The 24,113-nt window shown below is 55.7% G+C and overlaps 2 protein-coding genes across 8 annotated transcripts in view; both read left to right on the forward strand.

Annotated features, from left to right (window-relative positions):
- The window catches only part of CRYBG2 (crystallin beta-gamma domain containing 2), a 41,781-nt gene extending 40,138 nt beyond the window's left edge, over window positions 1–1,643 (forward strand). Inside the window, exon 21 of the mRNA XM_038531473.1 lies at window positions 1,447–1,643. Within this exon, the coding sequence (XP_038387401.1) occupies window positions 1,447–1,506 (60 nt within the window). The 3' untranslated portion in view covers window positions 1,507–1,643. The remainder of the gene's footprint in view (window positions 1–1,446) is intronic.
- On the forward strand, window positions 1,523–23,770 carry UBXN11 (UBX domain protein 11). Of its 7 annotated transcripts, none has more exons than XR_005355943.1 (16): window positions 1,523–1,656; window positions 6,502–6,607; window positions 7,369–7,397; window positions 7,915–8,106; window positions 10,476–10,576; window positions 11,085–11,139; window positions 11,599–11,675; window positions 12,939–13,065; window positions 20,112–20,326; window positions 20,625–20,702; window positions 21,236–21,319; window positions 21,698–21,815; window positions 21,948–22,051; window positions 23,209–23,282; window positions 23,353–23,501; window positions 23,583–23,770. XR_005355943.1 is itself a non-coding variant. In XM_038531477.1 (16 exons), exons 2-16 carry the CDS (start codon window positions 6,537–6,539, stop codon window positions 23,749–23,751), a joined length of 1,635 nt encoding a protein of 544 aa, XP_038387405.1. In that variant the 5' UTR covers window positions 1,523–1,656; window positions 6,502–6,536; the 3' UTR covers window positions 23,752–23,770. The 7 variants fall into 7 exon arrangements, 6 of the variants coding, with proteins under 6 accessions (XP_038387405.1, XP_038387407.1, XP_038387409.1 ...); XM_038531477.1 differs by having other exon boundaries at window positions 23,361–23,501; XM_038531479.1 differs by having other exon boundaries at window positions 21,239–21,319; window positions 23,361–23,501.
- The last annotated feature ends 343 nt before the right edge of the window (window positions 23,771–24,113 follow it).

The following is a 24,113-nucleotide window of genomic DNA, read 5'->3' on the forward strand; positions in this document are numbered from 1 at the left end:
GACGGTATAAAGTTGTTGACCACAGCTCCAACCTCCCAGAAACAGTTGGCCCAGTATAACCTAAAGGTTTCTCAACTCCTATACCTCAAGCCTCAGAGAAATTTCTAAGAGAAGCTCAGAGGCAAGAGCACTCTCCCACCTCTGACTTCCAGTTACACTTTCCACCTGAACTCCTCCCTTGACAGGAGGCCTGTACCACTTGCACCTTGGCCTATCTTCCCCTGCCTGTTTCACCAAAGTGGGAGCTTCTAGAAAGAGTACAGAATTTGGAGGCAGACAGTTCTGGGTTTGAATACACTTTTGCTGATTACCTGCATAGTCCCGAGCAAATCGCTTCACTTCTCTGAGCTTGTTTTCACATCTATAAACCTCATAATGTTGGCATCTGGCACTTGGAAGGCGCTCATTAATTCATAGCTCCCTTCAGCCTCCAATTGGTGTGTTAGGAATGCCTCAAGAAGCTGGTCCTCTCCTGAATGCAGATTAGACAGTCAAATGGAAAACATTACAAAGTCAGTCTGAGATATGCAAGAGAGTTTTGGTGGTGGAGCCCATGAGTAAGGAAGTGGGTGCCTGAGAATAGAAGTCATAGATTTTTAGACCATCACCGCTGAAAAGCTGAGAGACACTGATAAAAATAGTTGAAAGCAGCAAATGTTTTTGAAAGCTTACCCTATGTGGGTGTTGTGATAGGTACTATTAATAATTATTTCATTTAATACTCAGGGCAACCCTGCAAAGGGAGGGTATTCTCCCCCATTTTACAGATGAAGAAACTAAGGTGAATAACTTGCTCCAGGACACACAAGTCAGTCACTTGGACTCCTGCGGCCAGAGTCCATGCTTTTAATCAAACTGCCTCAAGCTGATCTAATCTAACATCTTAACTTTTTCTGATGAGACTGGGGAGGGGAATTATCTCTCTCAAAGTCATGTGTTACCCAAAGGCAAAGGGAGTCTCGGAGTCTTACCTTAACTTTCACACAAAGGAACTAAGATTTGAGTATCCCTGATAAGGCGCCATCTGGTCAAGAAGCGAGCAGAGAATTTCCGATTTAGGAAACATTTATTGAGTACTTGCATCATTTCAGTTCATGCTCAATAAAGGGGCGCCTGGGTGGCTCAGTCGGTTGTCTGCCTTGGCTCAGGTCATGATCCAGCCAGCATCCACCTAACTGCTCCGCGGGGAGCCTGTTGCTCCCCCAGTTTATGCTCTCTCTCCCTGTCAAATAAATAAATACTTTTTTTTAAAAAAAGCACCCCCGCGCTTTGTACTGTACAGATGGGGAAACATGAGAGAGGGATAATCTCCCCGCAAATCAAGTGTGCAAAAACAGTGGCACTGTCGGATTACACATTCAGGTTTCAGAGGCTTCATGAATCCAACCCCAGGTTCCCCCCCTTTCTCGGGGTGGGAGGGTGTAACTGGACCCTTCATTTCTCCAGATTTCGAACACGCTCAGGGCGGTGGCTTCTGGGATTTGCAGCGTCCCGCTAAGAGTTTAGACCCGCGGGCCAATAGCATTCGAGCACAGGCGGTGGGACCCGCCCGGGACCCTCGAACTAGCCAATGAGAAGCGCACGGGCCCTGGTCGCCTGGGAAACCGCGTGACAACAAGATGGCGGCGCCGCGGGACGGCTCCCAGGCCCTGCGCGGTGAGTCCCGGCTCAAAACTTTGCGGCCCCGGCATCCCCCACGCAGGCGGGGGTGCTCGCCCCGAGAGCCCCGGGACCCGCGAGCCTCGCGCCCGGCAGGCTCCCGCGGCCTGGGAGCGGCTTCGGGCCCCCGCCTGCCGTGGCTCCGCGAGGAGGCGGGAGGAGGCGACGCGGTTCCCTGGGAGGGGCTGGATCGTGACTCAAGTCGCGTCGTGAGCACTTCCAGCTGGAGACTGAGGGCTGAAGGCGTGCAGCCGGCCGGGCCTTGTCGGCGCTGGAGAACACTGGGGCCTGACTTGGGCCCCGACTTGGGCCCCAGAGATGTGGGGCATGGGGCACAGCTGTCCTCTCCCAGCCCCGGCCTGAAGGGGAGACAGCCCAGCCTGAGGGGGAAGTCACAGCCTGGAAGCCCCCAAGTGAGGGGGGTAGACGTAGCTCTATCCTCAGATCCACTCCCACCCCCAGTCTGAGGGAGGAGGAGACATAGTCCCGCCCTCGCTCCGGAGTCCCCAAACTGATAGGGAGATGCCGTCGTCACCCTCAGGGGTCTCATAATCCATGGGGAAAATTAATCCGGAGACAGTGTGTTGGATGGGCTGGAGGTGAGCCGGAAAGCAGGGAAGTCAGCTGCCATCGTGACAGCCCCAAGGAAGGGCAGTGAGAGGGCCCCTAGGAGGGCCACCGTGGGCACAGAGAGCAGAGCTGTGTGAGAGACATTGCAGAGTTTAACCTGCAACGTTTGGAGATGGGTGGGATTAAGAGAGAAGGAAGGAGAGGAAAATTTTGTAGTTGGTTGATGGGGTCCCATTAAGTAGGGGAAAGTGCGAGGAGCTTATTTTCAGGGAAGGTGTTGGGTTGGGTTTGGGGACCTTTTTTCTGTGATAGCTTTGTTGAGATATAATTCCCATACTGTATACTTTACCCCTTTGAAATGTAAGTTTCAAGTTTTTAGGATATTCATGGGAGTTGTACAAACATCACTGCAATCAATATAGACATTTTCTGGCATCTGAAGAGAAACTCTGTACCCTTCAGCAACTACCTCTGTTTGCCCCACCCCCCCAACAGCCCCCAGTCTTAGGCAATCACTGGTCTACTTTCTGTCTCTAGATTTGTCCATTCTGGACATCTTAGATCAATGGGGTTATAACAATATGTGGTGTTTTGTGACTGTCCCTTAGCATAATGTTTTCAAGATCCATTCATGTGGTGACATGGCTTCCATTGTAAGGATATACCAGACTTCTTTATCCATCCATTGGCTGATGGACCTTTGGGTTGTTTCCATTTTTGGATATTATGAATAATGTTGTTGTGAACGTGTAGATGAGCTTTCGTGTGGACATAAGTTTTCGTTCTCAGGTGGGGGGGGATGGGGTGACTGGGTGACAGGCACTGAGAGAGGCACTTGACGGGATGAGCACTGGGTGTTATACTATATGTTAGCAATTCAAACGCCAATAAAAAAATATACACACAAAAAAGTTTTCATTCTCTTGGGAAGCTACCTAGGAGCAGAATTGCTGAGCCATAAGGTAGCCTTTTGAGGAACTTCCAGAGAGGTTTCCACAGCTGCTGTGCCATTTCCATTCAAGCTAAGGTTCCAATTTCCTCACCTCACCAACACTTGTTAATGTCCGCCTTTTTAAAAGTAGTTTCTTTTTTTTTTTTTTAATTTATTTATTTATGATAGTCATCAGAGAGAGAGAGATAGCGAGAGAGAGAGAGGCAGAGACACAGGCAGAGGGAGAAGCAGGCTCCATGCACCGGGAGCCCGATGTGGGATTTGATCCCGGGTCTCCAGGATTGCGCCCTGCGCCAAAGGCAGGCGCTAAACCGCTGCGCCACCCAGGGATCCCCTAAAAGTAGTTTCTTCTGAGTGGTCATTAATGGTGATAAGAGTTTGGAGAAGGGAGGGGTAATCAAGCCCAGTGGAAGTTCACACAGGACAGTGTTAGCCACAAAAGGAACATCACCTGATAGCAGATGAAATGTTCTAAAGATTGATTGTGGTGATGGTTTCACAACTCTGTGAATATACTAAAAACCACTGAATCGTACACTTTAAAAGAACTAAGTGCTTGAGTTAGGTCTCAATAAAGATTTTTTTTTTTAAGGTTGATACTGTGTGTTTCCACTTATACAACATTCTTGAAGTAAGAAAACAGTAGTGGTTTCCAGGGGTTGGGGATGGCATGGGTGACTAGAAAGGGTTGGCATGAGGGAGAGCCTTATGGTGAGGGGAACTCTGTGCTGATGGAGTAGTTCTTTATTTTGACTGCAGTGGTGGTTATCTGGGATGTACATATGGGTAGGATAGCATAAATAGATACACACATAGAGTGTCACTGTTGGGAGCAACTGAGTGAGGGCAGACAAATCCCCTCTGTACTATTTTCCTAATTTCCTGCAAATCTATAATAACTTTCAAATAAAAACTTAAAACTGGGGGATCCCTGGGTGGCTGGGGGGGTCCCTGGGTGGCTCCGTGGTTTGGCGCCTGCCTTTGGCCTAGGGCACGATCCTGGAGTCCCGGGATCGAGTCCCGCATCGGGCTCCCGGCATGGAGCCTGCTTCTCCCTCTGTCTATGTCTCTGCCCCCCCGCCCTGTGTGTCTATCATAAATAAATAAATAAATAAATAAATAAATAAATAAATAAATAAATAAATAAATCTTAAAAAAAAAAAAAACTTAAAACTAAAGAACAGACAAAAACAAAAAAAAGAGGAGTTAGCCCAACCAAGGGAAGGGTGAAGATAGGAGTAGGGATGCTATTCCAAGAAGGGGTTCTAGGCTGGGGGAGCCACATGTGCCAAGGCCAGTGCTTTTGAGGCCAGGCTGGCTTGAGTGTAAGAGGGGGAGATGGGGGAGTGAGGTTAGGAGGCATCGGCAGGGACCTGATCATCTATGTTAAGGAATTTTGAATTTCTTTTCTCTGGGTGAGGAGGAGCCATTGGGAGGTTCATGCGAGACACAGAGAGAGAGAGAGAGAGAGGCAGAGACAAGCAGAGGGAGAAGCAGTCTCCCTGTGGGGAGTCCGATGTGGGCATTGATCCCAGGACCCCGAGATCACAACCTGAGCCAAAGGCAGATGCTCAACCACTGAGCCACCCGGGCACCCCAACGTGTTAGCTTTATGTTTATGAAGATCCCTCTGGCCAGATGCTGGAGCAGGGAACCATGAGGGACTATTGCACTTGGTGCCACACAAACCATTAGGATGCCTGGACAAGACAGCAGGGACTAGGGGGAGGCTAGGGGCAGATTGGGAAGGCTGATGGTAGGGATGAGGCAACACTAGACCTGGTGGGGTATGAGACCCAAACTCCGGAATGAAGACTGAGAAGCTGCCTCCAGCCTCCATGCCGGGCAGCTTCAGGGGCGGGGTGGAAACCAGTGCCATACATTTTCAAAGTGAAACTGCCTTGGATTTGTCCTAAAAAGGCTTGATTCAGGCCCTGATGGGGGTCCTCTGGTTCTAGGATTTGTAGATATTTAGCCACATAATGTACTAATTCACTGAATAGTGTTGGCCTTTATTTATTTATTTTTAAAGATTTTATTTATTTATTCATGAGAGAGAGAGAGAGAGAGAGGCAGAGACACAGGCAGAGGGAGAAGCAGGCTCCATGCAGGGAGCCCAACGTGGGACTCGATCCCAGGTCTCCAGGATCACACCCTGGGCTGAAGGCAGTGCTAAACAACTGAGCCACCCGGGCTGCCCTAGTGTTGGCCTTTAATTCCATCACTGATGTGCATTCATCTTTCCAGAAGGAAGAGGAAAGGAAGGGAATGAACATGTTTGAATGTCCTCAGTGTATAGCAACAAAAGCCATAACATTAAAAACTTTTTTAAAAGATTTTATTTTATTTAAAATTTTAAAATTTATTTTTATTTTTTAAAAAATATTTTATTTATTCATTCATGAGAGACACAGAGAGAGAGAGGCAGAGACAGGCAGAGGGAGAAGCAGGCTCCATGCAGGGAGCCTGACGTGGTACTCGATCCAGGGTCTCCAGGATCACGCCCTGGGCTGAAGGCGGCACTAAACTGCTGAGCCACCAGGGCTGCCCAAATTTTTTTTATTTTTAACTAATCTCTACACCCAACATGCGGCTCAAACTCACAGCCCTGAGATCCAGAGTTGCAGGCTCCACCAGCCTGAGCCAGCCAGGCGCCCCCACAGTTTACATTTTTCCGTGCCTCCCCTCAGTGTGGCACTGGGCTCCGTGCCTTATGTGTGTTATCTCTGAATCCTCTTGTTAACCCTACCTGGCTGGTACTGTCACCATATCAAAGGAGACCAAGGCACGGGTTACCTGGTGGACGGCAGAGCCTGGCTCTTGATCTCCCTACCACACAGACTGTGCCTTGGTCGAATCCTGCCCTTGGGTTGCTCCTCTGTGGCTCCGAGAGTCAGAATGACAGCTGAGTTCCTGTAGGAGGGAACAGGACACTTGAGCTTTGTGTCCACAGCTCCTTGAAGGATGGCTAAAAGCCCCAGGCCTTCTGGGTAATCTGGTGACCCGGCTGTAAGTTGGGAAAGTCCCAGGCTTCTGACCCATCTCTGTACCCCATCCCCCTTTCCCAGCCAGTCCAGGGGCCCCCAGGGCCAGAGCAGAAAGCAAGATATCCAGAGGATCCAGCAGACGTCAAGTACACGGATCGTGAGGCCAACCTGCCTCCAGAAACCTCTGCAGGGGCGGTGGGAAGAAGTGAGGGGTGCTGCTCCCTGGACAGTGCTCCCTCCTGGGAAAAGAAATGAGGGAAGAGGAAGTTTCCCTGATCCTGAAGCCCCGGGCTCCCTCTGTCCCCTGGGACTGACTTCCTTCCATCTTCTCAGGGAGTTCCTGACAGCTAGAATCTAGAAGTAGAGCTATGAGCTCACCTTTGGCCTCCCTTGGCAAGACCCGAAGAGTCCCCCTGCAGTCAGAGCCTGTGAATCCAGGGTAAGGAACCAGCCTCAGGGGGTATTTATGTTCATGCCCCTGCCTCCTCTCAGCCCAGTGGACTAGGAGAAGGGCTCCTAGTGTCTCCGGGAAAAGGTGAGGAGTCACATAGCCTTCCCTGACCACCGTATCTTTCTCTTCTAACTTCTTCAGAGAGGCTCTGCGGCGTCTGAGCAAACACTGGGTTGTGCCGTCTAGCAGGGTGTGGGCTGGGTGGGAGCGGCGCGGCACCCGGTTATTCATCGTTCTCGTGTTCATTGGCAAACACCGATTGTAGGGCTCCCCTGGGCCAGCCACGTGCTGGCCCTCAGGAAGAGAACGCTTTACATCTGTCTAGCACTTCATCCTTTTGAAGCATTTTTTTTTTTAACCTCTCTTCTTGCTCTTCTGAACACCACTTTGAGTCATTTGAAGGCCGGGGAGATCTAGAGCAGTCAAGGGACCCACCTGGGGTTTGCACAGTCATTTTAAAACACAGCTGGGGCTGGGCTTCTGGGCTTGGGAGCTCTGTGTCTTCCACCCAAACCTCTGCCCTTCAGCCCTTCCCCGCCCTTCTCTGCTGGGAGGAGGGGACACCTCAAAGCCTGTCCCTTGGCTTGCCCAGTGCCGAGGATGCGATTTGGGAAGGAGATAGCCTCGGGAGGCAGAGGCCCAGCCTCCATCTCCTTTAGGCTTGGCTGGGCACCTAGACTGACCCCCTGGGACATTCCAGAGGGTCCTAACTTGTCTATCTGTCTTTTCCTTCCTGCCTGGGTTCCTAGGAGGCGAGGGATAAAACTCTACGGAGATGGTAAGTGTGGGCTCTGCCCTCGTGTCCCCCTCACTTCCCACCTGCTGGTCTCCCTGGGGTGCAGATGGAGAGAAGGAACAGGATGATCACCCCTGTCAACCAGAGCAGCTGGCCCACCTGCAGCTCCCTCATCCCTCCCCGAGGACAGGGCTTCCTGGCAGCTTTCTGATTAGGAGGCGCACCCCCTTAGAAGAGATGTCATTGCTAGCATTTGAACCCCTCCACTTACTGTGGGGCGGGCCAGTGGGTGCCGAGAAGCCATAGGGGTCAGACCCCAGCCTTCTCCAGCCCATTACCACCTTTTCTCCCAGAAGCCCCATCCTCATTTCTCTGCCCTGCCTCCTGCAGGCTCAGACTTTGGCATCCCAACCCCATTCTTGCTGCCACCGTGTGGCTGGCATTGGCTACTCAAGTCCTCCCGGGAGCCAGGCTGTCAGAATTACAAGAAGCCTGTTCTGGTTGGATCCTTGCTCCCTGACATCCCACATGTTCTATTCACATACACTTGGGAGTACAGCATCCAGGCTGCTTTATCCAGGCCAGAGCCCAGGGTCCCAGCTTCCTCTGGGCCTCAGCCCCAGAGCAGTGACCTGGGCATCCCTGTCTGCAGAAGACGAGGTGGACGTGCTGAATAATGGACATGGCTCAGAAGAAAGGATCTCCATCCCTTCATGCTATGGCGGCGTAGGTGCCCCTGTGAGTAGGCAAGGTGAGAACAGAGGCCTAAAAGGGTCTGGGTCCCTAGCAGCCGGAGAAGGTCTCAGAGAGGGGGCAGCCGAAGGAAGCCCAGAGAGGCACAGACCTACTGTGGCCTGCTGTGAGTGAGCCCACGGTCCCCAGACAGCCCTCCTTGCCTGGCCTGCACCCTCCCCAAAGAGCTGTGGTGATACTCATCTCAGAGGTCCCCAGATGGAGCTCACGGGGCAGCTTCCCAGAGGAGAGAGGGTGGAACGGGTCCAGACATGGGGGAGACGTGGGCAGGTAGGGTCAGAGTCTGCTGCAAGCCTGGAGGAGCTGGGAATGAGATTAGAATGTTCCGCTAGCTGTGATATCTTGGGTAGGCAACATTCTATGTCTCTGCCTCCCATTTCCTACAAGGTCTGTGAGTGTGAGGTGGGAGGCAGTCCTCCACTGAACACTCCTCCGTGTTATAGGACAGGGATTTGAAGTGGGGAAAGGAGACAGAAGAGCCTGGCCCCACAGCCATTCAGGCACAGAGTCAGCCCAGCTGGGGACACTTTCCTTAGTAACCCCAGTAACCAGCTCCTCCCCTTAAGGAGCCATCCCAGGACTCTCAGCCTCTCCCCTGACATCTGCTCCTCACCCCACTCTCAGCCAATGTCTGTCCCCACCGAGGTCACAAACAAGGACTTGCCTGTCCTGTCTCACTTCTGTGCACAGCAGCATTCCACATGGGTCACCGTTCCCTCCTTCTCAGATCACTCTGGGCCCTTGGCCACCATGACACTGCTCTCTCAGATTTCTTCCTGCCTCTGAGGCTCTTTCCTCTCTTTGCTAGCTCCTTCTTTTCCTCCCAGCTTTTCAGTGTGATGCTTCCTCCCCCCTCTCCCTCTCTCTTTCCTTCCCTCTCTCTCTCCCCAGCTCTCCCCCCTCCCCTCTGCCTCAGTGAGCTCATCCATGCTCTATGCACTGACCAGCCCAGATGTCTGTCTGTCTGTTACAAAGCTTTGACTACAAGTCAGAGAAAACCCTTAATCAGTTAGCATGAACATTGAGGAGGACTTGTTGTCTGGCATATCATGAAGTCCAGGAGGCAGCTCCAGGATTGTTAATCCATCGACTCAAAGACATCATCGAAAGTCCAGGTTTTGGGGCACCTGGGTGGCTCAGTGGGTTAAATGTCTGCCTTCAGCTCCATCGGGCTCAGCGGGGAGTCTGCTTCTCCTCCCTCTGCCCACCCCTGCCCCCAACTCAAGTGTGCATTTTCTCTCTCAAATAAATAAAATCTTTTTTTAAAAAATATTTTATTTATTTATTCATGAGAGACACAGAGAGAGAGAATGGCACAGACACAGGCAGAAGCAGGCTCCATGCAGGGAGCCTGACACGGGACTCGATCCTGGGTCCCCAGGATCACACCTTGGGCCGAAGCCAGCGCTAAACCATTGAGCCACCCGGGCTGCCCCAAATAAATAAAATCTATAAAAAATTTTCAGGTTTCTCCATCTTTCCACTGAGCCATCCTTGGCATGTCAGCCCATATGGCTGCATGGTGAAAAATGCAGTTCCTGCTTCACACACAGGCCCATGTGCAGGGAAAGGAGGACCTGTTCCTCCCTGTGTGTCTCTCGGTTTCTTTTCCCAAACTTCTTATGTTGAAGAATTTCCAGCCTATAAAGAAATTAAAATAATAGTAAGGTGAACACCTCTATGTCTGCCATCTAGACGCAACAATGAGTGACATTTTGCCACAAATTTGCTTTCTCTCTGTCCGTATACACATATCTATGAATGTAAATGTATTTTGTTGATGAACCATTTGGAAGTCGATTACAGGTATCATGACGTTTCACCCGTAAGCACTTCAGTGTGCCTGTCCCAAGAATAAGGAAGCACATGACCACGGAGCAGTGACACCACCTAAGAATGTGGATGATGCGGTGATACGCTCAAGCCTCTTCTGCGCTCCAATTTCCTATGCTCCAAAATGATCTCACAGCTCTTGTTTTTCCTGATCTAGGTTCTAATCAGGGTCACGCACTGTGTTTGTTACACCTCCGTAGAACAGTGACTTTGCCTTTTTAAAAAATGACACTGACTTCTCGAGGAGTCCAGGCCGTGCACCACTTGGAGGGCCCACATGCAGATCTGGGTGCTTGTTTGTCCTCGGTGCTGACTCGCTTCCCCTATCCTCTGTGTTCCTGTAAACTGAGGCGCATTGTGGGGACAGCATGAGCTGACATGAGCAGAGTATGTAGGATAGTCCCTATTATCTAAGTGGCAGCTACAAGTACTCCTCTTATTTCTGCTTCTGGAGATCCCTGTCCCCGTCCACTGGCCCCCCACGCCTCAGCCTCTGCTGTAGGCCTGGGCTCTAGGACTTTGTCCGTTTGGCAGTCCCTGTATTCCATGACTCGGAGCTGGTGGCCACCTTGACCAGGAAGATGCGGGACCTGGAGCGGCAAGTGAAGTCTCAGGCTGATGAGCTTCTGTCCAAGGTGGGACCCTGGTGGGGAGAGGGCCAGGGTCTGGTCTGAGGGGTGGAAGGGCCCAGGCTGGGGAGGCCAGTGAGCTTACTCCCGCAATAAGCTAGGGTAGGTGGGTTCTAGAACCATCTCTCCCACTGAACGTCCCAGTTCAAGGACCAGGTATGGCCTGAGGCTGATCTGGATCCCTGTGACCTGAGCAGAGAGGTTAAGGGTCTTCTCTACAGCCGAACAAGGCCAGTAAGTAGCCTTGGACTAGATGGCAGCAGTGCTGCTGAGCTCTGGAGCACTTGGGGTGCTCCACACCTTTCCTCACCACAGTGGAACCACAAGGATATCTGAGGTATAGGAGCAGTGGCTGTGCCAAAGAGTGGCAGGGGCAGGGTCTTTAAACTCCCCAGTGCCCCACAGAGGCAAGAAGTTTGGATCTTCCCAGCTGAAGGGAGAAGTCCCCAGCAAAGTTCCCTTGCACTCTGGGAACCCCCAAATCTGCCTGCCCCTCCTTGTCTTGCTGCTGCAGGATCGGAAGATACGGGCCCTGGAGGAAATGGTGCAGACCTTCCAGGAGCACGAGGGTAAGAGGCGCACTTGGTGGGCTGGTCAGCCCTCCTGGGGCACCTCCCGTGGGCTGGTGGCTCCTGGGCATCAGGGCTCCAGGACCATCAAGCTGAGTCCTGTAGCGGGGCCTGGACAGCTGAGCCCAGACACAGGCAATGGCACACCCAGGACAGCGCCCTCCTCTGTGGGACTGAGTCCCCTGGGTGCACACATAGCCCAGCCCTGAGCACAGGGCACACTGTCAGAAGTGTGAAGGAACACCGCCCTCTCAGGAGCCTTTGGGGGGGGGTGAGGTTGGGGGGCTCTCCTCTCAAGGTCAGGGGGAGAGGCCAAGCAGGCAGTCTTCAGGGGAGCCCTCGAGTTCTCAAGGGGCAGCTGCTCCAAATGCCCTTCTCGGGGTAGAAGGTTGGGCAAGGCCAGAGGTGGTCCAGCGGCCTCCCTGCCGGCCGCAGACCCCTCCCGATCCTCCCCTGCAGGCAAGGTGAAGGCGCAGCAGCAGCAGGAGCTGGAGACCATGTGCTCGCGGCTCCAGCGGCAGGTCGGGGAGATGGAGGTGAGAGACCCGGCGCCCCACAGCTGTCGCCCCGCAGGACCTGGCCCGGGCGCACCGGTCTGGGTCCCCCTCCCGTACACCCCGCGTTTCCCTCCTCAGCACTAACCCAGAGTCTGGAGAGCGGGGGAGGGGTCCGGCGCCCGACCAGCCAGCCCCTGGGTCCCGCTGGGGGCCTCGCCTCTCAGCCCGGGCCTGCCTCTGCTTGACCACGTCGAGCTCTTCCCACCTCAGGACCTTGGCCCGTGCTGTTCCCTCTCAGAGGGTACAGAGATTTCGACAAAATATTTAGGTATTTAGAGGGGTGACATGATAGAGACGAGCCGGAGCCTGAACCGCTCGGCGGGGTGGCATCGGGCAGATCTGGAGGCCGAGGAGGGGGCCGGGCATGAGCGTCAAGGCCGCAGAGTAGATGCCGGGCCCCGCGTCCTGCCCCGCGTCCTGCTCCGCGTCCTGCTCCGCGTCCTGCTGCGCGTCCTGCTCCGCGTCCTGCTGCGCAGACTTTGGTGGGCTCGGGCCTGGCGGGCCAGAGGGAGAGGGCGAGGCGCGAGGACCATCGGGGGCTCGTCCGTCCGTGGTGCGGGGCTGGATTCTGTCCTCGAGGATGGGAGACCGTGGAGAGGTCCCAGAGGTGTGGACGGCGAGGCGGGTGGAAGCGCAGTTGCAGTTGTCGGGGCGGCGACGCTGGAGGGCTGGGGCCGGGGCCGGGGCCGCGCAGCCGTGCCCAGGGGAAGGAGTCCATCCTGAGAGGCCTGGGAGACCGCAAGCGTGGACGCCGGGAGCACGCACGAAAGGGCGGGGCGGTCCGTGTTGAAGGGTTGGCCCCGGGAGGCCACTAGGGCTGCTGAGGGGGTTAGGAGAGCAGGAGCTGCAGAAGCAGCCCCAGGAAGTGTAGCCGAGTCAGAAGTCTCCCTGCGGCAGAGGGGATGGGAGGCCCTGCCCCGTCCCTGCCCCTCCTCCACTCAGGCCACCCACGGGGTCCCCGCTGCCATCAGGGCCGCCTGCGGTGGGTCCCACGGTGCCGGACACCCTGCTTTAAGCCCTCCACGTGAATTCCCTTAACTGAGTCCTCCCAAGCTTATGGGGCAGGAAAGAGCCTGTGGCTCCAGGGGGCCAATAGGCTTCCCAGGGTCGGGCGGGAAGCAGCCAAGACCCCAGCGCCAGTCCCTGTGCCCAGCTGGCTCTGCGAGCTGACAAGCGGAGCCTGAGGCTGGGGACTGGCTGCCCGCCCCCCGCCCCCCATACCTGGCCCTTCTCTCCGTGCAGCGGTTCCTCGGGGACTACGGGCTGCAGTGGGTGGGCGAGCCCGCGGACGACGAGGACTCCGAGGACCAGTCAGACTCAGAGGATGGCAAGAGGGACTGGATGACAGCCAAGAAGTTGTGGAAACCAGGTAGAGTAGGGGGTCCGCCCCCGACCCCTCCTACGAAAGGAGCTCCCCAGCACCCTCCTTTGGGCCAGCAGCTGTGCAGAGCCCATCTCATTCGCCCCTGACCCCGGAGCAGGGAGGAAAGGCCTCAGGCTCCGTCACTGACCACCGAAGCTGCCTCGGGCCCTCTGCCTGCTCCTCTTTCAAGGGCTCCAGAGACCCAGAGACAGATGGAAGAAGACCTCATTTGTCTCAGGCTCCAGAGTTTACATGGTGTCGTCTGCCCCAAAGTTGTTAAAAACTGAGTCCTCTGCTTTGGAAGCTGCCCGCGGTGCCGGGCTCATCCCCTCTTCGCGTTCCTTTTTCAGCCTTGCTTGTAGCCGGGCCGTTGAAATCACCCCGGTTCTCTAGGACGCCACCATTCTTTACTCTTAACTTGATGCTCATGTCCAGAGGAATGCACCCCCCCAGACATGGGGCCATAGAACTGGCCATTTCTGAAAGCCCAGCCCATTCTCTTCAAAGAACGAAGGTGATTGCCCAGAAGGTGCTTTTCCAGGCTCTGGAGCCAGTCACACCTGGATTCTCATCTCCATTCCACCACCTGTTCCAGGTGTGACTTGGGCACGTGGCTTCTGCTCTCTGAGCTCCCAGTTCCCCATCAGTGAGGGTGTGCTCTTCCCTGCGGAGTTGGAAGGAGTCAGTGGGGTGGATGCAGAGCACCTAGCACCAACCTTGCCCGTCATTGTGCAAGGCCTACCAACAAATAGGGCTTTTCTTGTTTTCCATAGTCAGGTGGCAGTGGCAGCCTCCTGGGAGCCGGCATGAGCATGGTTCCTGAGGGGAGTAGTTGGAGAATGATAACACGGTCTTGATTCCATAAATTTCAAAACATGAAGAGTCCTCTCTCCCATTCAGGTCTGAGCTTTGAGCAGATCCTCTGAAGTCTCAGGTGACAGCTCCCTCACTGCTTGTTCTGAGAACATCACTTCCCATTTGTACAACACTTGCAGCTTTCAAAGCATTTTCATAAATAGCCTTAACATGGGCCAGGGGTTGTTCCATTTTATAGATGGGAAACCAAGGCCCCTAAGAAGTCTGGAGACCGTTGAGTGAAGGGGGCAAGACCTGAGGCCGAGAGCCCATTTAGGAGGTGGTTACAGTCATCCAGGTAGGGGATGAGCTGGTGTCTGGTGGAAGGGTGATCCCGGCAGGCACGGCGAGGAGGGGCAGGGCAGATATAGGCGGTGGAATCTGTGGCCTTGGTGATTGTGCATTAGGGAGCAGACAGGAGGAAACGGACGCCTGGGACAGCCCCTCCTGGGTGAGAGGTAGAGCTCTGAAAGGTGACTGCCAGATGCCCTAAGAACGTTCCTGGGGTCTAGGGCCAGAGGCCTGCCAACACCGCACCCTGGTCCTCCACATGCCCCTGCCAGCTGAAGGGCAGCCTTCCTCCTGGCTAGTGGAGGGCCTTCCAGAGCCTTTGGGGGTCAGACCAGATAGCTGGTTCTGGACCTGGCTCTGTGGACTCCTGTCCTACCCAGTCCCTGCCAGAAACAGAGCAGCCCTCTCAGGTCTGTGTTGTTTGTGCTCAGAATAAGCTGGCTCTGAAGTGCTTCAAAGCTAAAGCACTTGTGAAAACCCCCAGCTATATGCTCCCTCTGTGCATCCTCCTCCTTTTGCTCTCTGGTTCTTAAACAAGGAGGGGCCTCAATTTAGCTTTTTTTAAAAAAAAAAAAAAAAAAAGATTTTATTTATTCATGAGAGAGACACAGAGAAAGAGGCAGAGACACAGGCAGAGGGAGAAGCAGGCTCTGGGTGGGGAGCCTGATGCGGGACTTGATCCCAGGACCCTGGGATCACAACCTGAGCTGAAGGCAGCCCTCAAACACTGAGCCACCCAGATGCCCCAATTTAGCCCTTCTGCCAGATGAACAACATGTTTTTCATTTCCAGCAGCTTTTCCTCCTCCCACTCCCACCCCCAAACTCTCTAGGCTTCTCTTCCCCCACTGCTTTGTCCCCAGGCACCAGGCTGCCTCTGCCCTAGGGGCCCTCAGGTGCACAGAGGGGGCCCCTTGCTGGCCCTGATACTCAGGCTCATTTCTCTGTCTCTCCCTCTGTTAGATACCACTTCCCACAGGCCTCAGGCAGCAGGGGAGGGTGGGCCAGGGCATCTGTATGGTGCTAACCAGTCTAGTGCCAGGAGTCTTGCTTTGGGGAGGAGGGTCCACTGGCCTGTGAAGGGGACCCAGCACAGGGGAAGCCTTGCAAGGACCTGGCCCCAGGCTGGATCATTCACCACTCCCTGCTCTCCCCACCAGTAAATTGAGCATTAAATAGAATACCTGGTGCTTCAGGGCATGCGGAGACTTGAAAGGGACAGTCCTGCTCAGTCACAAGCCATTGTCAGGTGCTGAGCCTCAGGGCTGAGAGCTCCTTGCTGCCTCTTCACTATCCCCTCGGAGCTCCCCACTGTCACTCATCTCCATCTCCTCTGAGCTCCTCTTCCCCTTCCCTATTTCCTGCAAACTCTTCCTCCTCCTCCCCATCCCCTCTGAGCTCCCTCCCCCTCATCCCTGTTCCCTCTGAACTCCTTGCTCCTTCTTCCTTGTTCTCTGAGCTCCCATCCCCCATCCCTATCCCCTCCCTCCCACTAATCTCCCATCTTCTCTGAGCTCTTCCTCCCCTTTCCATGTCTCTTATGAACGCTTCCTCCTCCTCATCCCTGTCCCCTCTGCAGCTCTTCATGCCCCGCCTCACCAAGTTCTTGCCCTTCCTCTACCTCTCTCCTCCCTCTGCCAGCCTCTGCCTACCCCCTAGCACCCCTCCCCCAAGCCCCAGTCTCCAGCATCTGGGTGGGAGCCTCTTCCCTCCTCTGCTCAGGAAGCCATATTGACTCCAGATCTTGTCCCTGGGGCTCCCATGTGTCCCCAGTCTAGACCCCAGGCAGGCTAGAGTCCTCCCCACCCCCAGTAACCCCTCGAACCTTTACTTTGTCCCCCCAAGTGCCTTGCCCCCTTTTATCCTCTCTTTTGAAGCTTAGCTGAAACCCAATCCCATGGAGAATCCGCTGGGAGTACCTGCAGCCCAGCGCTGCCTGTGCACCACCCGGCCTGTGGGAAGGGGCTCTGCACTGGAGTGACTGCGTGGACAGCTCCGGCTGAGGAGCCAGCGGCCTGTGTGGTGAATGCTTCACCTCTCAGAGTCCGTGTCCTCATCTGTGAAATGAGGAGACAGCCTGCTGATGCCCAGGCCACTGGGGGCACCGAATGCTGTAGTGCACGTGGAGGTTCTCGCAGGCTGCTGGTGGTGGATGAACGAGGCCCGTGAGCCCTGGCTGCTTAGCCCCCGTCAGGCCGCAGAGTGCCCAGCATGGGACACAGTGCTCGGCTGTGGGCCAAGGCTTGGTGGGAGTGCCTGGGTGCCCAGGCCTGGACCATCAGGTGCCCTGGGACAGTCATCTGCACAGGATGAGGTGGGGATGGGTGGCATGATGCTCAACCACAGGGGCCTGAGAATTAGTCGTGACCCTGGCAGTGGTGAGACTCTTAGGGCCTGTTCTCTTTCCCCTGAGAAGCAGAGGGAATGCAGATCCCTAGAGCAGGGCCACGCCTGCAGGGGTGTGGAGATAGCAGGTCTGTTTCCTGTTCAGCCTTTGGTGAGGTAGTGGGGACCGGCATAGCGGCTGTAGGGTGCACCTTAGTATTCACAGCAGCAGGTGTGAGGAACCTAGCCCAGAGCAGGCCTACCACTCACCGGCTGGGAGGGCAGGGTCTGGCCCTCCTCTGGGCTCTGCAGCCTCCGCAGTGGTCCTACTTATCACCTGCCATGGTCACTGCTGTCACCCTGTCTCCTTCACTCAAGTATGAGCTTGAGGAGGGCAGGATGCTGGGTGTGGGCATAGCCATGATTCTCAGGGCCTAGCAGAGCTTGGCCACTCCAGACATGCTGGTAGGATGGAGGGATGGATCCAGTTCATGCTTCGGAGCACCCACTCTGGGCCAGGCCCAGGATGCTCTACTTGCATTCATGGAGTGCCCGCTGTGGTTGGAAAGACGAACAAACCAAAGGACAACAGCCTGTGATAAGTGCCAAGCTCTGGAGTGGGCCCAAGGCTCTAGGAGCTCAGGAGGCTTAGGCTCCGGGCAGGGAGGGGCTCCTGGCAAGGCGTCTCAGAGGAGGTGGTGAGCCAGTGGTGAGCAAGAGGGTGGGATGTGGGTGACAGCAGCCACCACCTGCCAGGCACCTCCTCTGAGCCTCACAGCCACCTATGAAGTGGGGACTTTTATTGTCCTTATTTTATAGAAGAGGAAGCCAAAGCCCAGAGAGGTTGGTCCACTTGTCTAGGACCACACAGCCTGGAAGCTGTAGCCCTGGCAGTATGGCTCCAGAGAGGAATGGGGGAACAGGTTGAGGGGAGGCCAAGGAACCTGGGTTCCCAGGGTCTTGGGCTTTGGGCCAAGGAGCATTGTCTTGATCTCCATGCCTCCCTAACTCCCCCTTTATTATTATTATTTTTTTAATTTTGTTCATGAGAGACGGGGGGGGGGGGGGGGGGGGGCAGAGACACAGGCAGAGGGAGAAGCAGGCTCCATGCCGGGAGCCTGATGGGGGGACTCCAGGATCACGCCCTGGGCTAAAGGCAGTGCTAAACTGCTGAGCCACCCAGGGATCCCCCTAAATCCCCTTTTTAATAAAATCATGGGTGCTCAAAGTTGGATGAGGCCTCAGAGATGATCTCTCTGCACCACACCCCTCCTTAGAAAGGGACCTCAGGAGCAATATCCAAAGAACCAGCACTGACAGGCAGCCTCCATGGTCACGGAGACTAGAGTCTTAGAGTCCCCTGGGCTCCAAAAGCTGCATAACTAGTAGCACGTCACCTTATAAGGCCTGGTTTCCTCATTTCTAAAACGGGAGTGGTAATACCTGCCTCTAGGTGCTGGGCACAAAGTGGACACTCCCGGAGTCGTCCTTACAGTCAGTCCCCCGCTGGATCTTGTTGGGTGGGATAAAGGTTCCTATTCTCTCCCACTCCAGGGAGGGAGAGCTGCAGCTCAGAGAGGAAATGCCTCAGTAGACCTCTGACCTGGCTCACCCCATGTGACCTGGCGACAGGCCAGGCTTCTGTTGTGCACTCCCTGCTAGGTGGTGGCAGTGCTGGGCTTCCTTAGTCTCAGGCCTGGTTTGCCCAGAGCTGCGGCTCTATCTCCTGGACCCCTTGGCTCGCTGCAGGCAGCTGCACCCGACACGTGCCCACCGCACCCCACCTTGACGTCCCCACGCCCTAGGCCCACTAGCTGAGAGCCTCTGGGGCTGACTTTCTCAGCAGACTCTTTTCCTTCTAGCTGCTTCTTGGCATCCTCCCCTGGGCTGCCACCTGCCCCCTCCACTGCCCACCACCCCATGTCCATCAACTCCCTGAAAAAGCCTTGGCCCCAGGATGCAGCTGGATTGGCAGTCACCATATCTGAGTGGTCCTGGCTCTGCTTGGTGTGGGCTACGTGGGCCCAACCCTCTGACCTTTCTAGGCCTCTTTCCCTATCTGGAAGAACATAGGGATAGGGGCAGGAGTTCAACGAGATGAGCTTTTCTGTTGTTATCTTTAGGTTTACCAGTGTGTTCTGAATGTAGTTCTTTGTTAAAGGAGAATAGTGGCTTGATATTGTACCGACTCATACCAGGGATGCCCAGGGATGTTCTGTGAGTTTTTCTTGGGTATCTCAGGAACTTCAGGGGACCCCACGAGGAGGTGGGGGCAGGTGCAGTCCCTACAACCTAGCAGATCTAGGGGGATGGGGGAGTCCAGCTGAGGCCTTGAGCAGCCACAAGGCAACAGGAAACAAAGCCACCACATCCGTACTTCCTCAGCACAGCCACCACACCTCCAGAGCCGGTGCACCACTCTGAGGAAAGGAATTGGGCCTCCAGAGTCCTGACCCACATCCTGCTGCAGCCTGGCTGTCCTGGTGAAAACAGGAGGTTTTGTAGGGTTACACCCTGGTGGACGACTTACTTGGGAGCCAGATCCCTTCCAGGACTGACCAAGGGCCCCCAGCCTGTACCCCTCCAGCATCCACCTGCTCTCCAGCTGTTCTGTTCTAGCATCTGTTGTGGCTGTCCCCACCACCCCCTGAAGCTTAGGCACACCTGTGTGTGCAATACTTTTCAGAAGAGGAGGCCAAAGCATGTTAGCTTCTCAAAGGGGTGTGTGACCCAGAAATAGTTGCACAAGCCGAGGTCTGCCGCAGATCTGTCCAGCAGCTGTCCTGACATCCACCCCAACAACCTTGTGTGCCTACCCCAACCTCCCCCTCCGGATGGTGCAGATGGGTGGAAAAAGCATTCTCTAGAGTCAGCCCCTCCTCTAATTTGCCAAGTGACCTGGGGCAAGTCATTTTTCATCTCTGAGGACCTGTTTCCTCATGTGTAAAATGGAGATAAATGACTCCTGCGTCATAGCCTCTGGGTTGGCCCAAGGTCCATCTGTGCAAGGTAGAGTTGGCAACAGTAACCCACAGGACAGGGTGCTTGCTCCGAGCTGGCCCTCTCGTGGTCCACCTTCCCAGACCCTTGTAGGAGAGGAGGCTGCAGTGCAGAGCATTACATGATTTGACCAAGGTCACAAAGGTGGAAGCCAAAGAGCTAGGATTTGAATCCAGGCAGATAATCCAGAGGTGGGAGCTCTGGGCTGTGCTTTTTCAGCTGCTGACACAGGCAGAGCTGGGATCAAATCCTGCTCCTGCTCCTTCCTCTGTGCATCCCTAGGCAGCCTTTAACCTCCTCTAATCTGTGGTTCATCTGAAGAATGGGGGTGATGACAGCCCCTACAGCATAGGAGTTGGTATGAAGAGAGTGGCACAATAGTTACTAAGCCCCCAGCACAAGGTGAGTATTCCGTAAAAGAGAGCTATTATGTAGCAGTAACTGTCCCCCACCCCCACCGGGCGGCCACTTACAGAGATGCAGAGGCCGCTGCTTAGCGTGCCAGGGGCCATGGCGGTCAGAGCTGCTGGAGCACACAGCTGCCATGAAGAAAGGCTCATGGGTGTTTATCCTCTTTGCCAGGGGACTCATTGGCACCCCCCGAGGTGGACTTTGACAGGCTGCTGGCCAGCCTGAAGGATCTCAGTGAGCTGGTGGTAGACGGTGACACCCAGGTGATACCAATGCCCGGTGGAGCACGGCTCCATGTCCTTGAGCCCATCCCACTGAAGCTCTATCGGAATGGCCTCATGATGTTCGATGGGCCCTTCCGGCCCTTCCGTGACCTCTCCACACAGGTAGGAGTGGTGGGGAGGGGAGACAGGCCACTCTGGTGGCCTTGCCCCACCCTCTCTCACCATTAGCTGGAGATGGGGGGGTGGGGGGGTGCAGCTCCACCAACCCTTCATAGGTACCCAAGCCCACGTGCAACTTGCAGAGCATGGCCCCCCTGCCCAAGTCCTGGAACCCTGGAAATGTCCAGAATATGATTCATTGGGTAGACCCAAGGCCCAGAGCCTGCCATCCAGACAGAAAGCAGAGCAGAAGGCACTGCACAGGTCCAGCCGGGCCTCACTCTTCCAATCCCTGCCACAGCGCTGCCTCCGAGACATACTGGATGGCTTCTTCCCCTCAGAGCTCCAGCGGCTGTACCCTGATGGAGTCCCCTTCAAGGTGATGGGCTGCTCCTCAAAATACCCAGTGCGAGGATTTTGGAGGGGGTGGGGATAAACTGCTTCCTTGGACATCACCCAGTTTGAAGTGGGAAGCCACTACCCCCACCCCCCAAGGGAACCCTGGTCTGTTGACTTCCCAGAAGAGGGTGAGCCTGAAGCTAGGCTGAGAAGGGCGTAGGAGGGAGGCTCCAGGTGGCCTCAGTCGCTTCCTTAGTGAGGGCGGCGGCCTGTGACTAAGCGGCAGGGGGTGCCCCCTGCTGGCACCCTGGAGGCACAGTCTTCAGCCTTGCAGGGGCACTGCCCCACCCAGCATCCAGGACACCATGACAGCCTGGGGTTCCCGAGGTTCTATGCAAAAGTGGCCTGGCTTGGCCTAGAATCTCCTGAGGCCATCTGCTTTTGTGGAAGGCGGCACTGTGGGGGGCAAATGTTGGGATTAAAGGACTTGGCGTGAGCTGGCCCCCTCCTGGCAGGGGTGGGTGGGGGTGAGATGGGGTGCTGTGGCAGGGTGTCACGATGTTAACTCACCAGCAGCAGCCCGGAGTGTGGTGCGTCATTCCACAGCAAGGGGACATGAGGGGGTGTGCACCACCACCACCTGGGCTTGAAAACCATGTGAGTCATGATTGGGGGTGTTTGAGGCAGTTCATGCCAAGATAAGTCTTTGCCCTCTCCTCACACCCTGGCCCCTTGATTCCTGGCTGGGTCCTGAGAGGGGCTCTCTGGGGAGGATGTTGGTACAGCGGCTCCAGCTGGCACAGTGAGGAGTGCCTGTAGGAGCTGCGCCCAGGTGGGTGACAGTAGCATGAACTGCAGCTCTCTCGCTCTCTTGGGGGCCTCAGTTTACCTGAAAAATGGGGATTGCATCAGACTATCCCTTGAGCCTATTCCTGGGACAGGGGGGTGGGAGGCTGGGGAGGCCTCTGGGCAACTGTGGGGTGGAGCCCGGGGCTACAGGTCTAGGCCCCCACTGTTGCCTTTCCTTCCTGCCAGGTGAGTGATCTGCGCAATCAGGTTTACCCAGAGAATGGGCTGGACCCATTCCCAGGTGAGGGCCGTGTGGTGGGCCGACAGAGGATGCACAAGCCCCTGGACAGGATGGAGCACTCAGGTGAACCTGGCCCTGAGGCTGAGCCAGGGGGGTGGGGGCACTGGGCAGGACCAGCTCTGGGTGGTTTCCTCCACCATCAGCCATCCCTCGCAGTCCCTCCCCAGGCCCAGGCTCCCAATGCACTCCCTGCAGGCTCCAGGATGACTGCTGAGAAGTTCCTGAACAGGCTCCCCAAGTTTGTGATCCGGCAAGGTGAGGTGGTTGACATCCGGGGACCCATCCGGGACACCCTGCAGGTAAGGCCAGCTCTAGCTCCCCCAGACTTCTTGGGCTCCCTGACCCAACCTACCAGAGCAGTGGCTAATCTGGAGACTCAGGCTCAGGGGCTGCTGAGGAGGGCCTAGATGGAGAAAGGAGGCTCTCAGAGCAGTTCCACTATCTCCTGAAAACAATCTGGGGCAGGCTCAGGTGGCACCCAGCAAGGGGCTGAGTTGGCAGCAGTGTGGCTGCAAGAGAGGAAAAGTCAGAGTCTAGGCCAGGAGTTGAGTCCAAGGCCTGGGTGACCTCGTCGAGGTCCAGACCGGAACATCCAGTTCAGTCCTGGATCCCCCTTCCTGCATCTGCCCTTCTCACTACCCCTCATCCTGCTGCTCCTCCCCCATCTCCACCTGCAGAAGGGACCCAACCTGTTTTCCACCGCTCTGCCTCCTTCACCCCACATTGCCAAGTCCTGCCTGACCTGTCCATCTCCAGCGCCTCTCCCGAACCCGTCCCTTCTCCCCATTCCTTCTGCCCACTATCTGGACTAGGTTCCGGAGTGGCTCTCAGACACTTGCAGCGGCCTCTCACTAGCCTGCCACCTCCACTCCTGCCTTGCCAGCTGTCCTCCCCCAGCAGTCTCTGTGCTTCTGTTAAACCTAAACCGCATCTGGGCCTTCCCAGTTGAAACCCTCCAGTGGTTCTTGGGTAAGGCCAAGCTCTTATCCTGGCATTCGAGGCCCACCATCCCGTGTTGGTCCTCTTCCCATATCCAACCTTTTCTCTTCCAGTCCACCTGTCAGCTTCAGCCACATGAACTGCTAATACTTTCTCAGATGTATCATCCCACAGAGAAGTTTTCCCTGACCAGGGATTCTTTCCCTGCCCCATTCCATTTCTCTGGACTTGTCCTTAGTCACAGCTCAGGTGTCATTTCCCCTGAGAAGCCTTCCCTGACCCATGCTAGGTTAGGCCTCCAGCCCAGTCATTGTGCAGGGTTCTGTCTCCCCTCCTCCCCTGAGGGACCTCAAGGCTTCTTAAGGGAACATTGAGGCTGCCTCCCAAAGCTTCCCTTCCATTTCATCCCCCTCTGGCTCACTGGTCTCATCCATCCCTGGTCAGGGAGAAGGGTTGGGGGAAGGGTGTGACTCTGGCAAGGCCCAGGGCTCTGTTCCCTTTTATCGATGCCTTCCAGAACTGCTGCCCACTGCCTGCTCGGATCCAGGAAATCGTGGTAGAGACACCAGCCTTGGCTGCTGAGCGCGAGAGGTGAGGGACTGACTAGTGAAGAGGTGAGGACCTTGGGGTTGGGCCACCAGGGGGCACTGATGGCCTCTAGGCCCACAGGAACCAGGAGTCCCCAGAGTCACCAGCACGCCTGCTCTCCATGCTGCGCATCAAGTCTGAGAATGGTGAGCAGGCCTTCCTGCTGATGATGCGGCCTGAGGACACTGTTGGTGATGTGCGCACCCTGCTTGCACAGGCCAGGTGGGCAAGAGGTGGGGCTGGCAGCTATAGGGGGTTCTCTGGCCCCAGGACCCAGCCTGATCCATTCTGCTGGGTCTCCAGGGCTGTGGATGCCACCACCTTCGAGATCTTCAGTACATTCCCACCCACGGTCTACCACGACGACACGGCCACACTGCAGGCAGCAGGCCTGGTGCCCAGTGCAGCGCTGCTGCTTCGGGCGAGCCGGGCCCCACCGCCTGACCCAGGACCCAGCCCCAGCTCCAAATAAAGCGCCCGCTCCCACACAGGCTGCTCTGTGAGGCTCTCTCAGCCGGGCAGCCCAGCTGGGCCTGGGAGGGGGCGGTGCCGACCTGCCCCCTCTGTAACTTGAGCCCCAGCTGGCGGGCCTGGCTGCTGGGTCTTTGTCCTCTAGTTTCCTCTTCTCCCCAGATGGGCTAAGCAGATCCAGTGGAGGGAAGGCAGGCTCCAGCTCAGCCTCAGCTGATATAAAAGAGCCTCATGTGCAAGTGTGCCACCAGCAGATCCCTGTGCATACATATGCACAGAACCACAAGCACATGGGGACACTTCCCCAACACTGTGCACAAAGCCACTGTCTTGAAAGGGGTAGAACTGCAGCTGTGAACCCAC

This window comes from Canis lupus, chromosome 2, assembly GCF_011100685.1.
Source record: "Canis lupus familiaris isolate Mischka breed German Shepherd chromosome 2, alternate assembly UU_Cfam_GSD_1.0, whole genome shotgun sequence".
NCBI lineage: Eukaryota > Metazoa > Chordata > Mammalia > Carnivora > Canidae > Canis > Canis lupus.

Bases quoted from the DNA above. Each gene is read 5' to 3' on its own strand.
- UBXN11 (XM_038531477.1), top strand. From the start codon at position 6,537: ATGAGCTCACCTTTGGCCTCCCTTGGCAAGACCCGAAGAGTCCCCCTG. The intron at 8,107-10,475 runs GTGAGAACAGAG...TCCGTTTGGCAG, and splicing joins TGCCCCTGTGAGTAGGCAAG to TCCCTGTATTCCATGACTCG. The intron at 20,703-21,235 runs GTGATGGGCTGC...TTAACTCACCAG, and splicing joins CTGATGGAGTCCCCTTCAAG to CAGCAGCCCGGAGTGTGGTG.